At 41.9% G+C, this 16,943-nt stretch overlaps 1 protein-coding gene across 1 annotated transcript in view; it reads left to right on the forward strand.

Annotated features, from left to right (window-relative positions):
• LOC132383566 (PR domain zinc finger protein 1-like) overlaps window positions 1-16,943 on the forward strand; it is a 75,214-nt gene that overhangs the window by 5,071 nt on the left and 53,200 nt on the right. The window contains exon 2 of the mRNA XM_059954707.1: window positions 9,380-9,602. Within this exon, the coding sequence (XP_059810690.1) occupies window positions 9,432-9,602 (171 nt within the window). The 5' untranslated portion in view covers window positions 9,380-9,431. The remainder of the gene's footprint in view (window positions 1-9,379; window positions 9,603-16,943) is intronic.

Consider the following 16,943-nt stretch of genomic DNA (forward strand, 5'->3'; position numbering starts at 1 on the left):
CATTTTCATAAGTCAGCTCAGGTATTCAGGTTGATTGTGAAGATGCCTTTGTGGCAAAGTGTGATAGCTGGTGTAAAATTGGGATTTACCCTACAACCATCAGGATCCTGATCCACAGTGCAGAACTTCTCTCACCTCAACACTGAATTGATTCCACCACCCATGGACTCACTTTCTAGTACTCTACCACACATATTCTCAATATTGCTAATTTATTAATGATTTTAACATTTTTTGCACTGTTTGTCCTTCTTTTGACGATTAAATGTTGTCAGTCTTTGTTTGTATTTAGCTTTTCATTGATTCCATTGCATTTCTTTGTCCTTTGGTGTGTATGTCCACAGGAATATTAATCTCAGGGTAGTATATCGTGACATATACATACTTTGATAATAAATTTACTTTGAACTTAGAAACCAAGAAGGGCGTGAAGAAGCTGACCTGGTGTTGGAAGTGCACCTGACCTAGAGATGAGGAAGGTCAGTCAGCAGATGGGCTTTTGGTTATGGCATGGTGAAACCCAACTGAAACCCGGTTACTTGGACAATGACTGGAGAGGAGCACAGGGTCTGGCTGAAGTGTGCTGCCTATGACCGTTCAATAGCAAGCTCAGTCTCATTACTTAATTGTTTGGCAAGGTGCAGGGAGGGCAGCCAACATTTTTGGCATGCTGCACCTCAGTGAAAGTTTGGGTTGCAGGAGAGGGGGGGGGGATAATTGTGTGGGAGAGGAATTGAGACTCAACCAGTCACTCACAACAATGGAATAACAGAGCAGAAAAAAAAAACAAACACACCAGCCTCTTGTTAGCCCCCCAGATGGCTGTGTGGAGCCAGAGCTGGACAGCACCATGCCGTGCTTTTGTGCACACGTTCTTTATCGAGGGATAATAACTTCAGTCTTAACAGATATGGTAATTGATTGTTTTTGTATGTAGGTCAGCTCCTGATTGCCGGCTTGTTCCAAGCGCTTGGTATTTAATGGGTTAAGGTCATTGTCAGAGCGAGTGAGACACAGGTCACTGATAGCATCAATCAGAATTATCACTGACCATGTGCTGTCTTTACATCTGTTCTTTGTTCCAGGATTTTATTTTCTGTGGGAGGGGAAGGCTAAGGAGGGAATCGGACAGCTTCCAAAGGCTAAACCATTAATGTCCTCCTCATTGGATAATCTTAAAAATAATCCATTGATGGCTTGGCACCCTGGTAGCCTATAGCTAGACTGAATGCAGACGGAGTCACCCTGCACTCTGTGCGATTGGGTAGTTCTGGCCCATTGGGTTGCTGAGGAGAGTGACTCTCTGCTGTCTAAAGCTTTGGAGGCCCACGTTGTGGGGCTGATTTTGGAGTGGAGTTCAAGCACGGAGCAAGGATGTGGGTTTAATCATAACCAGCAAGGAAAGGGGTATGGAAGGGAGGTTGATGCCGGCACTGTAGAGGCAAATCTTGACCTGTAAGTATGTTCATTCTGCAAGAAAGCCATTGTGACAATGTTCTCTAAAGCTGCTGTATAAATTTTTTGATCAACGTAGAATAAGACAGCCATAACAGGAGATGGACAGGCATTATGCCGATCAAATCTGTTTTGCTTTGGATTCTTGGTAAAGGATTGAGAGCCAGAGAATGACATATGAGAGAAAAGAAGAATTTTCTAGGGTAGTTCTAAAAATTCAGAAAGTTATGCATTGGACAAACCAAAGAAATAGAGCATGGACTCCCAACTTTTTTATGTGCGGACCTCTATCATGCACTGCAGGGTCTGTGCACCCCAGATTTTCAAGCCCTGAAGTAGAGAATGGTGGGAGAGAGGAAACTTGGGTCAGTTTATATTGTGTTTTCCCAGCTATTGAGCACATCTACATGAAACCCTGCCATAGAAAAACAGCATCCATCATCAAAGATCCTCACCATCCAAACCACGTTCTTTCTTCGCTGCTGCCATCAGGTAGAAGGTACAAGAGCATCAGGACTTGCGCCACCAGGCTCAGGAACAGTTACTATCCCTCAACCATCAGGCTCTTGAACAAAAAGGGATAGCTACACTCATTCTACTTTTGGGGTCCCCAGAACTGATGGTCTCACTTTAAGGACTCTTTATCTTGTTATTTCATGTTTGTTATTTATTGCTGTTTACTTATATTTGCATTTGCACAGTTTGTTGTCCATGATCCTGTTTACAGTTACTGTTCTATAGATTTGCTAAATATTCCCACAGAAAAAGAATCTCAGAGTTGTATATGGTGACATGTATGTACTCTGATTATAATATTTACCTTGAACTTTTTTGAAATTTGTATTTCCTTTCTAAGACTATTTAAGCCATGCACCAAGGTTGCTTGATGAAATGAAATTAATTCTCAGTGAACTGCCATTCTTGATGCTGTACTAAGACCATAAATTAATACAAACCTTTTGGAAAGGGAACCCAGTTTTGTAAAAATGGCTGATCCTGTTTTTTATCCACCCCTGTTTTTTAATTAATCACAAAAGGCAATGGTGTAAATTGGAATGAAACTTGCATCATGAGAGTAAGGTGATATTGTTTTGTCCCCATTTTTCCTTGTGGGGATGTTACACCTTGAAGCAAGTGCAGTTTAGGAATTTTGAAATCAATTCTGCAGTTTTCAGTCATGTACAACCTGAAGAAGTAACATCAAAAAATTTGCAAGCAAAATCTTAGATTTTTCCTAAACAGTACTGAATATATTTCCCTGGCTGATGTCTCACCGTATGGGTGCTCTTGACCTGAGTCCCAGGGTACTGTGCCATGTTCTCCTGCAGCCATATAGACACCTCGTTAACTGGCCAAGATCTGGTTCTAAGATCATAATACTTTATGATAGAATGGTGGGGAATTTGGTCTCTTTGTAGTTTTTCATTTTGCTCTTTTCATCTTAAAAGAAAGATCTGATTTTCTTTGGATGTCATTTGTGATTATGGAATATTTTTGTAGTTTACAGCCAATGAAGTATTCTGTGCAGTGAAGTTATTGTTGTCATGCAGGAAAATTGGTAGATAGTTTGCACACAAAGACCCACAAATAGCAATAAGACAATTATTAGATATCTGATTTCAGTTCAAAAGATATTAATTGTTCAAGATACCTCTCTGCATCACCAAACCAGGCAGTGTGCTCTATCTCACTTACCATTGTGCCTTTTCAACCTAGAGACAAACTGTATCTTTGTCATTGCTAAATACTTGTGAAAGTACATTTTAGATATTTTTACCACATGTTTGAAGTGAATTGTGATAGTGAGTTTCTGAATAATAAAGCCAAGTACAGCAGTGAGTGTAGGGGATTAAGGGACTTTTTAAAGGGAATTTTTGTTACATTAGATGCTGCCTGACCTGCTGAGTTCCTCCAGCATTTTGTGTGTGTTGCTCTGGATTTCCAGCATCTGCAGAATCGCTTGTATTTAGATTATCTTTAAAAGATATCAGCATATGGGAACTTTTGTTCAATGGACCTGAGATTTTAAAGGTCCTTCTACTGCAGGTCTATATATCAGGAATCCTTTTTTTAAAGGCTGCTGTCAGCTTTCTCATGATTAATGTCCAGATATCAATTCTCCTTCTTTAAAAGGAATCCATTTGCTTAGGTTGAATACTTATAGCTATAAGAATTTCAAAAATTTATTTTTCAAAATGTAAAAGTAGAATGAGCAATGATGAATCAGCAGCCTGCTTTAAGCTGCTCCTGTATTTCTTCATCATTGCCGTAAGTGGAATTACCCTGTATCCAGCTTACCTGTTCATGTATTTGACTGTTTCCAAATAAAACACCTGTATTTGATAGGGCATTAATCAAAGTCCAGCCTGCTGTCCTGAGATAGAAAGCAAAGCTACAACAAGTGAATCAGCAACTGAAAGAAAACTTCAACAGAACTAAAATTGTTCAGACCGGAAACAAGTGTCCTTGTTGCCCAGTCTGTCGTATGGGGTATTTACAGTCCCACACATCTGCACAGAATGGGCTTGGTAATGCACCTCCAACAGTTCTGCTCTGATAGTCAGGGAACAATGAACTGAGAAGAAATTTACTATAATTATTTTCCCAATAGAATTCCTTGTTGTAAGGACTCTTTCTTTTTAGTTGTGTTATTGGAGATGGACAAATAAAGAATCACTCCACAGGATAATGTATCAGTTTGCCTTCTGAGTGGGAAGGTAGAGGATCTTAACAAAGGACGTGTTGGTCAACCTATGGTGGAATGTAGTGCCATGGTACTGAAGATTGCAGTTCTTCACTTGAAGCTTTCAGGGATATCACTAGTCAGAGCTGAAAAAGGGCACAGCCTAGCCTGGTATCCAAAGCACAGGAGAGTTAATATTCTCCAAAATCTATTTCATATCAAATTCCCTGATGGATATGAATGCTCACCCCTGAGCAGAACCTAATGTTTAACTATAATATGCTAATCTGCTATGAGTGACTAATGTTTAGGATCATCCGGAAATATAAAGATGTTATTGAGTATTATGTCTTAAAAACAAAATTCTACAGTATCTAGAAGATACTAGAAGGTACAGGAGCTTCAAGACCCACACCACCAGGTTCAGGAACAGTTCCTACTCCTCAAACATCAGGCTCTTGAACCAGGGGGGATAACGTCACTTGCCTCATCCTTGAAATGTTTCCACAACCAATGGACTTAACTTTCAATGTCTCTTCATCTCATTCTCGATACTTATTGCTTATTTATGATTATTATTTTTCATTTTGTCTTTGCACAGTTTGTTTGACTTCTGCACTCTGGTTGAACGCCCTAGTTGGGTGATCTTCCATTGATTCTGTTACAGTTACTATTCTATAGAGTTACTGAGTAGGTTCACAGGAAAATGAATCTCAGGATTGTGTATGGTAACATATGTATACTTTGATACTAAAATTTACTTTGAACCTTAGATAGTTCAACAGGCAAACACGAAGAAGCTGTTGATGCTGAGTGAGAGGCATCAGCAAGATGCCCAGGTTCAAATTCTATTCAGAACTAAGCAAGCGGATCTCACATGCTGTAGGCTGGTGATTCTTAAAAGTGTTGTTAAAAGGTAAATTAGCAGCCAGGATTCATCTTCCTAAAGTCACACCTGTCTCGGCTATGATGCCTTTCGTAGTCAAATAACTCACCACTGAATCTGCACCCAGTTGCAGCTCCTTAGATACCAAGTTAAAGAAGTTGAATTCTGTCTGGGTGACCTTCAGCTCATCTGGGTGAATGGGAAAGTGGCAGATAGGAACTACAGAGAGGTAGTTACCCCTAAGTTGCAGGACGCACGTTCCTGGGTGACTGTCAAGAGGGGGAAAGGGAATCGGCAGCCCGTGCAGAGTAACGCTGTGACTGTTCCCTCAATAATAAGTCTACCACTTTTGAAACTGTTGCGGGGGATTAACTGCCAGGGGGAAGCCACAGTGACAGGTCTCTCCTACTGTGCTGTCTCTGACTCAGAAGGGAGGGCGAGAGAGGAAGAATGCAGTCATGATAGGGGATTTCATGTTTCGAGGAGCAAGAAGCAGGTTCTGTGGTTGCCCAGATGGTATGTTGCCTCCCAGATGCCAGGGCCAGGGAAGTCTCAGATCAGGTCCACAGCATTCTGGAAAGGAAGGGTGAACAGTCAGAAGTTATGGTACATATTGGCAGCAACAACCTAGGTGGGAAAAAGGAGGAGGTCCTGAAGAGAGAATTTAGGAAATTAGGCAGAAAGCAGGACCTCCAAGGTAGTAATCTCTGGATTGCTACCTGTGCCACGTGCCAGTGAGGGTAAGAATAGGATGACTTTGTAGATTAGTGTGGCTGAAAAATTGGTGCAGGGGACAGAGGTTCATATTTCTGGATCTTTGGGATCTCTTCTGGGGAAGGTGCATGACCTGTACAAAAGGGATGGGTAACACCTGTACCCTAGGAGAATCAATATCATTGCAGGGAGGTTTGCTAGAGCTGTGGGGGAGGGTTTAAACTAATTCGGCAGGGCAAAGTGAATTGAAACAATAGGGTGGAGAATGGAGCAGTTGGTATACAAGCAGATGCAGTGTATACATTGGACTGAATGTGTTATATTTGAATGTATGCAGTATATGGAGAAAGGTAGATGATCTTGTCGCACAGTCAGAGATTGGCAGGTATGATGTTGTGAGCACCTCTGAGACGTAGCTAAAAGAGGGTCTCATTGAAACCTATCAAATAATGAAAGGCCTAGAAGAGTGGATGTGGAGAAGGTGTTTCTTATAGTGGGGGAGTTTTAGGACTGGAAGGCACAGTCTTAGAACGGAGGGACACCCATTTAGAACAGAGAAGACGAAAAATTTCTTCAGCCAGTCTGTGGAATTCATTTTGCCACAGACAGCTGTGCAGGCCAGTTCAATGGGTATATTTAAGAAGGAGGTTAACAGGTTCTTGATTAATCAGCATGTCAAAATTTAAGTGGAGAAGGCAGGAGAATGGGATTGAGAAAGATAATAAATCAGCCATGATGGAATGGCAGAGCAGACTTGATGGGCTTAATGGCCTAATTCTGTTTTAGAATCAAAAGTATTCTGGTAACTGCTGCTGTGAAGTACTTTACAGATGCTCTTTAAATGCAAGTTATTATTGGAATAGGTTCTTAAATGGTATTTGACCTGTTAGTCTTAGTAAACCAACAGCAAGCTCTGGTGAAACTGTTTTCCTCCTTGATTCCAATTATCCATTTAAAAATTTAAAAAAATATTACTGATCTCAGTTGAGAGATTGCTTAAGGAGTTAATGGAAGGCTGAAGATGGATCAAGTGTCCAATCCTTGCTAATTCCAGCTCAGTCATTGCATTTACCTCGTGGGTAGAGCACTAAAGCATCTTACAGAAAATCTCATCTTACATTATTTGCATGAGAGATACTGCCCTAATTTCTGTACAGAGCAGGCTGCCTCTGTGGAGACAATTATCCATGAAATACTTTCATCAGAATATTCCTTATGAGTAATTCTCCATCCAGGATATAGACAACAGAAGAACATCCCAGGTTCTCTGGCTCATGAAAACCCCTTTATCCAACACTAATGGTGACCCTACATAGGATCTTGTACCATCAATGCCCCTTTCTTGCATCCATCTCCCTCTGTAACCTCTGTAGCTTTCTCTAACCCAACGATGAAGTCAATGACCTAACAGCCTACACAAAAGCCTGACAAAGCCTGGTGAGTCCTGAGGAATGGTCTCAGCCTGAAACGCCAACCATACTCTTTTCTGTAGATGCTGTCTGGCCCACTGAGTTCCTCCAGCATTTTATGTGTGTGTTGCTTGGATTTCCAGCGTCTGAAGATCTTCTCTTGTTTGTAATTGACTTAACAACCTGCCTTGGCGAAGAGTCTTGGCCCAAAACATCAAATGTTCATTCCTCTTCATAGATGCTGCCTGACATAATGACATCCTTCACCATTTTGTGTGTGTTACTCTGGATTGACAGTTTCGGCAAAATCTGTTGTGTTTCTAACCCGGTGAGGTCCCTGCATTCCTGCATTTCTAAAATGTTGGTGTTGGCAACTGTCTGCTACTTTTCCTTTTTTAACAGATGTTTGTTGAAACCTGCCTCTTTGGCTAAGCCTTTGGTTGTCTATCCCGATATATCCTTATGAGCTTTACAAGTTCCTTGAAACCTGCCTCCTTGGCCAAGCCTTTGGTTGTCCATCCCAATGCAACACACGAAAAATGCTGAAGGAACTCAGCAGGTCAGGCAACTATGGAAATAAGTAGATAGTCAACGTTTCGGGTCATGACCCTTCTTCAAGTCTGTCTATTTCAATTTCTCCTAATGAGCTTCAGGATCAAATTTTCTCATCATAATGCTCCTGTGAAGTGCTTTGGGATATTTTACTCCATTAGAGAAGACATTTCAATAAAAATAACTTATAGTGGCATGGGAGGAGGGGTTACCATGAAGCTACTTGAGTGTTGGCTTGGTGCTGAGGTTTTCAATTGTTTATTTAAATTTATATTCCAAATCCCATATACCGGACACCCCATATGGTCCTGTCTTATTTTTTAGTAATGGAGATGCACCAGACTGTGGAAAGATGCATTGGGATTTGAATGGAGATCCCGAACTGCCATCCTGGTGAGGATGGTGCATGAGGTAGCGTGGTGGTTAGCACAGTGCTTTACCATACCAGTGACACGGGTTCAATTCCCACCACTGCCCGTCAGGAGTTGCACATTTGCCCTGTGACCACGTGGGTTTCCTCTGGGTGCTCCAGTTTCCTCTCACAGTCCAAAGATGTATCGGTTTGCAGGTTAATTAATCACCGCAAATTGTACAATGCTTAGGCTAGGATTAAACTAGGATATTGCTGGGCGGCATGGCTTGAAGGCCCAGAAGGGCCTACTCCGTGCTGTATCTCAATAAATAAATGAAAATAAAAATTAATGATGGCAACACCGTTACTGTCACGACTTGAAGTCTTGTACATTCCTCTCCTGCTCTGAAACCTTGGATGGAAAGGGCACAATTGTCAACTGATTGTATGTTCCTGCACAAGCAATGATAATAATTAGGAGTTAACTGCGAGTCAGGGTGGTGCATTCCCTCTTGTCCATACAAGAAATCTGAGGACATAGCAGAGCTGAGGCAGAGTGCTGATGCAGTACTCCACCATCAGAGGTGTTACATTTCAAATGAGGTCCACAACCAAGAAATCACCTGCAGTCTCATCTGCTCATCAGATGTCCTGGCAATGTTTTGAAGTGTTCAGCCTGGTTTACTAGATCAGTATTAACCCTTCATCTAACATCATTATTATGTGCCGACTCATTCCGTGGGCAATGATAGTCTTTGACCATGATTGAAATTGGCAAATTTTTCTACAGAAGTGGTTTGTCATTGCCTTCTTCTTGGCAGTGTATCGGCAAGACAGGTGACTCCCAGCCATTATCAATGCTCTTCCGAGATTGTCTGCCTGGCGTCAGTGGTGGCATAACCAGGGCTTGTGATCTGCATCAGCGGCTCATACGACCATCCACCACCTGCTCCCTTGGCTTCACATGACCCTGATCAGGAGGCAAAGCAGGTGCTGCACCTTGCCCAAAGATGGTCTGCAGGCTAGCGGAGGGAAGGAACGCCTTACACCTCCTTTGGTAGGGATGTATCTCCATCCTGCCATTCCCCACTAACAGCATAGAAGGCATTTGTCTCATTATCCTGTGTGGGAACTTGGTGTATTTGAGTTTACTTCAGCCTGAATCAGTGGCTCCCAAACTGGGGTGCATGGACCCCTCAGCTAATGGTAAGGGTTCACAGCATAACCTAGGTTGTGAACCCCTGCAATTGAAAAAATGAAAGCACTTCAAAATGTTCTTCATTTTCAGTGAAATTGTTTTTTTTTCCCTCTTTGCTTGACTCTTGCAGAGTCTCCGATGTTGTGTTTGGCCCTGTCATGAGGCACTGAGAGGGCACGAAGATGAAAGCTGAGGTGTCGGACATGAGCCAGTGGAGAGAGGTGGATTTGGAAGAGAAGTGCACCTATATTGTAAATGACCAACCAAGGGACCCGACCAAATGTACAGAAATCCCTTGGGCCAGAGCTTCCATACCCCGAAACCTTACCTTCAAATACACAAACAACAACGAGGTAGGTCTTTCCGCAGTGGCGCATACAAAATGCTAGAGGTACTCCACAGACCAGGCAGCACCAATGAGAAGGAATAAAGGGCTTGATGTTCGGGGCCAAGACTCTTCATCAAGACTGGAAAGGAAGGGTAAAGAAACAAGAATAAGAAGGTTGGGGGCAGAGAGAGAGTACAGGCTAGAAGGCGATAGGTAAAGCAAGGGGAGGGGGTAGGTAGGTAGGTGTTCAGGGGAGAGGTATGAAGTGAGAAGCTGGAAGGTGATAGGCGGAAAAGGTAATGAGCTGAAGAAGATGGAATCTGATAGGACAGGAGAGTGGACCACAAGGGAAAAGAGGAGGAGAGGACCTGGGGAGAGGTGTTAGGCTGGTAAGGAGAGTAGCTAGGTGGGCAGGGGAGTGGTATGAAGTGAGAAGCTGGGAGGTGATAGGTGAAAAAGGTAATGAGCTGAAGGAAATGAGAGTGGACCATGTGGGAAATGGAAGGGGTACGAGCACCTGAGGCAGGTGATAGGCAGAAGAGGAGAAGAGAAGCAGTAAGAGCATGGTAAATGGGTAAAGAGAGTTGGGGGAGGGGGGCAAAAATTGACAAAGTGCTTCTGTATCTAATTGGTCCAATATCCTGAGCATCACATTGCAATTGCAATTTAATTTGTAAAACTAAATGTAAATTTGAATAAAATGGGCTGCAGTCTATGCATTTTAACTTGGCATGTTTGCATGCCGGAGGTACATGATTCATACAGATTGTGTGTGTGTGCATCATGGCCTGCTTCTAAAATTTGGTTCTGTTCTTTATATTTCAACTTAAAAACTTGCATTTTCTTCAAACAGAGATAGAGGACATTTAGCCCATCATCTCTATGTCAGCTCTCAGAGCACCCTCCCCCCATTCCTAGCCCCCAATATATTTCCCTGTAATATTCTCTAATCTTCCAGCTGTCAAAGAGGTGTGGGGAGGGTCTCTAGGTTACTGTTCCATGCAACTAAGGACAGAGTGGCATTTCAGAGTCTCAGGACCCTCCTGCTGAAGGGTGTCAGCCCTTTGACTATGACTCTTTTCTGTAGATGCTGCCTGGCTTGCTGAGTTCATCCAGCATTTCGTGTGTTTTGCACAGGTATGTGAGTGCTCCCTGATGGAACTACAGCCTTATAAACCAACATTTTCCAGTGAATATTCAAAGTAGGTCTTTGAATATGACAGCAAAAATAAATAGAGCCAAAAATAGGTACAATATCTTCAGGCAGGAAGCATTTAAAATTTGAAGCTGGAATCAAGTTTTAGATTAAGTTTGTAAAGAGCATTGTATAAACAGCTGGAAATACTCTTCCCTCTAAGCTGTGAGGGCTTGCGGCCCTGTAGTAACTGAAATGCTCCTGCGCACATAGCTTTTGTTCCTGTGCAGCAGGTATTTTCTTTTATATAATGGCAATAGAAATTTGAAATATATATAAATATATTTGTGAAATACCCTGTAATTAATTATGTGATAATGAATATACTGCACTGTGCAAAGATTTTAGGTACTTTACCTATGTATGTATGTATATATATATCTAAGACTTTTGCACAGCACTGTATAATTTTGCTCAAGTTGAGCATAAATGAAGCCTGGAATTTACAAGCAGTATTTTTTATCTGGGCTTTTCTGCAGATTGGGCAAGAGGAGATGTGAGGCAGGCAGCTCAGTAGTGTAGTGGAGAAGCAGAGCTATGTAACTTCATGTTAAAATGGCTTAAATTGTGATGAAATGTGAATGAAGTACAAGAGATCAATGCTGTAGTGCAGCTAACCCTTAATATCTACAATACAGAAGTTTAACTATTCAAGAAACCACTCAGGAGGATGCCATGGTAGTGTAGTAGTTAGCACGATGCACTTGCAGCTCGAGAGGAGTTCAGTTCCCATTAGATCTGCAAGGAATCTGTACATCCTCCCCGTGGAATCCTTGTATTTTCTCCGGGTGCTCCAGTTTCCTCCCACAGTCCAAAGGCATACTGGTTAGTAGGTTGATTATTCATTGTTCTTTCATTTAAAGAACATTGCAAGAGTTTGACATCTCACAACATCTTAAAGTGCAGGAACATTGATACTCGATTTTGTTTCTAGCTTATTAGATTGCTATAATACGCTCTTTTCAGGACCACCTAAGAAAGATATAAATCGGCTGCAGCTTGTCAAAATGCAGCAGCAAGAACTTTAATAATAAAAAAAGAAAATCTGAGCACACTTCACCAGTTTTATCCTCATTACCTTGGCTGCCTGAGTCCTTTAGTCTCAATTTTGAAATCCTCATAATTGTTTCTAAGGCTCTAAATAATCTATTCATTTAATTTATGTAAACCACTTTCAGCCTGCATCTTAATGTATGAGAGTTGCTATATAAATAAAGTTATTATTATTATTGTAAGTTGTCCTGTGATTGAAGTCAATGCGCTGCTGGGTGGCGCGGCTTGAAAGGACCGCAAGGGCCTATTATAACCATATAACCATATAACAATCACAGCACGGAAACAGGCCATCTTGGCCCTCCTAGTCCGTGCCAAACCCTTAATCTCACCTAGTCCCACCTACCCACACTCAGCCCATAACCCTCCACTCCTTTCCTGTCCATATACCTATCCAATTTTACCTTAAATGACACAACTGAACTGGCCTCTACTATTTCTACAGGAGTATTCTGCACTGTATCTCAATAAATAAATAAATGAAGATGTGATAGGTCCAAGCTTCCTCCTTTATAACAGCGTCTGTCTCCACCCCCACCTCCAGCCATCTGTTCTTGAAAATCTCTTCTGTACTTCTCATCATGACTTTGCCAATGTTCCTTTGGTAATGCATGAAGTCACCATATACTATCTGGTAGCAAATCCTCTCACCACAGCCCCGGTGTCTGTAGATGCCAACGGCTTCCAACACGCTAGTGACTCCATCACAAAATTTTCATTTTATTTCCCAGATCAATTGACATCTATTGTGTCTCTGAATGCTCTTCCACCATTACAAGCCTCATTCCTCCAGCTGGGATCCCTTGTCCCATCTTTGTTGCCTGCTCCCTCAACTGCAAAGCCTAGACTTTGGCAGCCCCTTCCCCAAGCCTTCCTCTTCCATCACACCTTCCTCAAAATCCACTTCTTAGGTCAAACATTTGATGACACGTTCAAATAATGTCTTAAGAGGCATGCAGCTAAATTTTGTTTGATAACATAGGAAAAACGTTAACGCAGAGACACAATGGAGAGGAATAATGAGTCAACGTGTCAGGCTGAGACCCTTTGTCAGGACCTGATGAAAGGTCTCAGCCAAAACATCGGATCTTTATTCTTCTCCATGGATGCTGCCTAACCTGCTAAGTTCCTCCAGCATTTTGTACGTGCTACACTGGATTTCCAGCATCTATAAATATTTTACTATTTTGTGGGTTTTAATGTTCACAGTGTTGTTACAGACATAGACGTGTGGGCCATAAACATTTCTTTCTACATCATTTTGATGCTATATGTAGTCAGGAAGTGTTTGATATGCAACATGGATCTATTTAATCTTTTCAATCTATTTTGTGCCTTCTCATTGTTTAATGGCAATAGCAAATGAAGTGTTAAAAACTAGTTTATTCCTGGCAATCCTTCACATAGTAAGAGAAGTATGAAGTGCTCATTGTCTGAAATGGAGGGAAAGGTTTTTCATCATGCCTGTCTCCACCCACACTCTGGGCAAATAGGTGGAAGGCGGCCTGACTTATGGCCAGTCAGTTATCTCACAAGCTATTCAGAAGGAGAGTCATTCCAAAATATTACTAATTTCACTTCTACTTGGCAAAGGGAAGGTGTCACCATTTCTGTTTTGTTTCGTTGGTCTCCATTTTTGGGGTAGTGAGAAGTTATCTCTCCCTCGAGGTCTGCCTCCCTCCCATTCAGGACATACAGCACATCAGAAGTTCTGTATAAGCAGTGCCCCCAGCATTGTCAAAGATCCCTCCCATCCTTCCTACTTGCCTTCTTGCTGTCGGACAGAAGGTACTGCAGCATAAGAACCAGAACTATCAGGCTGGGTGACAACTTCTTCCTCCAGGCTGTGAGACTTCTTAACAGTCTGATTCCACCCAGTACATAGATACACCCTGTTCGAATGTCCACTCCCCGACTCACAGACACTCTCTCATCCTGCAATGGTCACTTTTCGTCTTTTATTGCTCCTGTTTCACGTATTTATATTACTGTCAGTTTTACATCAAACTTTAGAACTCCTCCCTTGGAGTATCAGACACCCTGAGCCAATAGGTTGGTCCTGGACTTATTTCCACTTGGCAAAATTTACTTATTATTATTTAATTATTTATGGTTTTATATTGCTATATTTCTTCACTATTCTTGGTTGGTGCGACTGTAATGAAACCCAATTTCCCTCGGGATCACTAAAGTATGTCTGTCTGTCCGTGTCTGACTATTAAATCAAGTCAAGTTTATTGTCATTTAACTATGTATATGCATACTGCAAAACAAGACAACATTTCTCTGGAGCAGGGTGTAAAACACAGCAGTACACGTAACACACAATAACTTAGAAAACCAAGAACTAATCTACAATGGTAAGCAGAGCAAAGTGCTTAAATTAAATACTGTAGGGCACAGTACAAATTATCTGGTGACACTTCATGTGACAGGGAGATCAGAAGGCCAAAAGGCCTGAGGGAAGAAGCTGTTTCCCATCCTGACCGTTCTTGTTTTTATGCGTCAGAGCCTCCTGCCTGATGGTAGAAAGTCAAAGTGAATGCTGGATAGAATGGCAGGATTCTCCATAATACCCAGGTCCCTGCGCTTGCGGCGCCTCCGATAAATGTTCCCGGTGAATATTATAATAGCACCAGTAACTGTCTTACATAAACATGCATCTTGAACTTACGTCAACCTGTCAACCTTCAGACCATGGCGCACAGGGACTTGTGTCAATGTTACACTGTGACTGCATGACCTGGATCATAACTATAGGTGCTGTGTGTGACTGTATGTACTGTGTTTTGCACCTTGGCACCAGAGGGACAATGTTTCATTTCACTGTATACGTATGTATGGTTGAATGACTATAAACTTAAACTTATTTCCACTGGGACCTTGAAGAGGACCACAACCTTGTAATTGGGTGTGGAAGCTTGTGTACCTGAATGACTGGGAGAGCTATGTTGGCTGGAGTCAGGGCTTAAGGCCCATTTTGGGCCTTAGTAGTTTCACCCATGCCAAGCAGTCAAAGGGCAGAGGCCAGACTAAGAATGGTCCACCGGTCCTCCAGGTTCAGAGGTTCAGCTCAGGGCTAACCCTGTCTGCTGAAACTAAATTGTATGGAATCAATAATGAAGGATCCTTCTACATCTGAGTGTGACAGTATTCCTGAGCCTTCATCAGGGACTTGCATGACTGAGAATAGTGAAAACTGACAGGAATGTATTGACATTATGAAGAATGCCCTAAACACCAGTGATGTAATGGACAGTAAGTAAACAAGTAATTTCCACTGGGAAGCTGGAGAGACATTAGGATTCTCCCATTTTAGTATGAGGGGTGATTGATAAGTTCATGGCCTAAGGTAGAATGAGTCAGCTTTAGAAAACCTAGCACATTTATTTTTCAACATAGTCCCCTCCTATATGTACACACTTAGTCCAGCAGTCGTGGAGCATACGGATCCCTTCTTATAGAAGTGGTCCACAGCAGGAGATGCGTTATATGCACGTGCAGTTCAACTCTTTCAGTGAAAATACAGGAAGTTTGAAGTTAATAACTCATTTCCTTCGACCTTAGGCCACAAACTTATCAATCATCCCATGGTGTGGATCACTTCTGGAGGTCCAAGATGCTGACTTCTTCAAAGAAGGGATCCATGTGCTCCACGACCGCTGGACTAAGTGTGTAAATGTAGGAAAAGTAAATGTGCCAGGTTTTCTAAAATTGACTCCTCCTACCTTAGGCCACGAACTTATCAATCACCTCTTGTATGTCAAATTGGGGGTGTCTACTTCCTTTCACTGTTTACCCGTTTTAAATTTAGTGGCTACTGCATAATTCTCAGTGCAGTCATGATGAAGACTCTCTTGAGAAAACCTTGCAGCAATAACAGCGGCTTCTTCAGAAATAAAATACTAAAACATTTAACTTAGAACATGTTGGCTATATAATGTGGTCTTCTCTATCAAGCTCTGACCTTTGATGTGGTCCACAAAATGGTAACCCATTTTATTTCATTGATAGCATGAGACTGCATTTAACTCTTTCATGCTGTCAAGGAATTAAAATGGGTTAGCAAATTATGGACCACATCAAAGGTCAGAGTTTGATAGAGAAGACCACATAATATAGCCAATTTGTTCCATGCTTTACGATTTTTCAGCTCAAGTGGTTTTCAGAAATGCTGAAGGTTGTCTGTGGACTAGACCAGATCTCCTCACTCTGAATTAGACAATGGTGATGGATCTGACTATCGCTGTCATTCTGGTCCACACCCCTAACCTTTAATGTGATCTCCGATCCTATCCAATTGTCAAACCTCACCCCAGGACCGACTCCCAACTGATCTTTCTCTGGCATGGAACTTGCTTCTTGATTTGATCAATATGTATTTCAATGGATAATCACTGAAGAGTTGAAATATGAAAACAATATAGTTCTATTATTTTCTGGTGTAACAATGCAGATGACATTCTTTCTGTCTTATATTTTCACCCTTAGTTCTGTGAAACCACTGTGCCTCGGGGTCAGATGTTTGAGTAGAAAATGCAGCTGCTGAGGAAGAGTGCAGTGTAGGTGGTGTCAACTTTCCAGTCACCGTTCTCTCTAATTCAGCTACGTACACTAGCCATTGCTCTGAACATGAACATTTTACACAGCCTGAAAACTGCACGGCGCTTCAAACATTTCTTTTTTCTAGACAGCATTGGCATTCAGCAGGCCGGCAGTTTATTAACAGTGAGCTACCGACTTCCATTCTGTGTTTACTGTCATGACTTGTAACAGCGTTGTAACTCGAAACACTGGTTGATCTCTCAAACACGAGAAAATCTGCAGAGGCTGGAAATCCAAAGCAACACGCACACAATGCTGGAGGAACTCAGCAAGCCAGGCAGCATCTATGGAAAAGAGTGAACAACTCTGTGATGAAGGGTCACCATCCGAAACATTAATTGTTTACTCTTTCCCATAGATGCTGCCTGGCCTGCTGAGGTCCTTCAGCAGTTTGTATGTGTCTTGTTATGTTGAAGCTCAAACATTTCAAAGTGAAGGTTGTGGTATGTTTATTATTTAGAAAAATTATGAATTACAGTACTGTGCAAAAGTCTTAGGCACACATATATATAT

This window comes from Hypanus sabinus, chromosome 30, assembly GCF_030144855.1.
Source record: "Hypanus sabinus isolate sHypSab1 chromosome 30, sHypSab1.hap1, whole genome shotgun sequence".
Classification (NCBI taxonomy): Eukaryota; Metazoa; Chordata; class Chondrichthyes; order Myliobatiformes; family Dasyatidae; genus Hypanus; species Hypanus sabinus.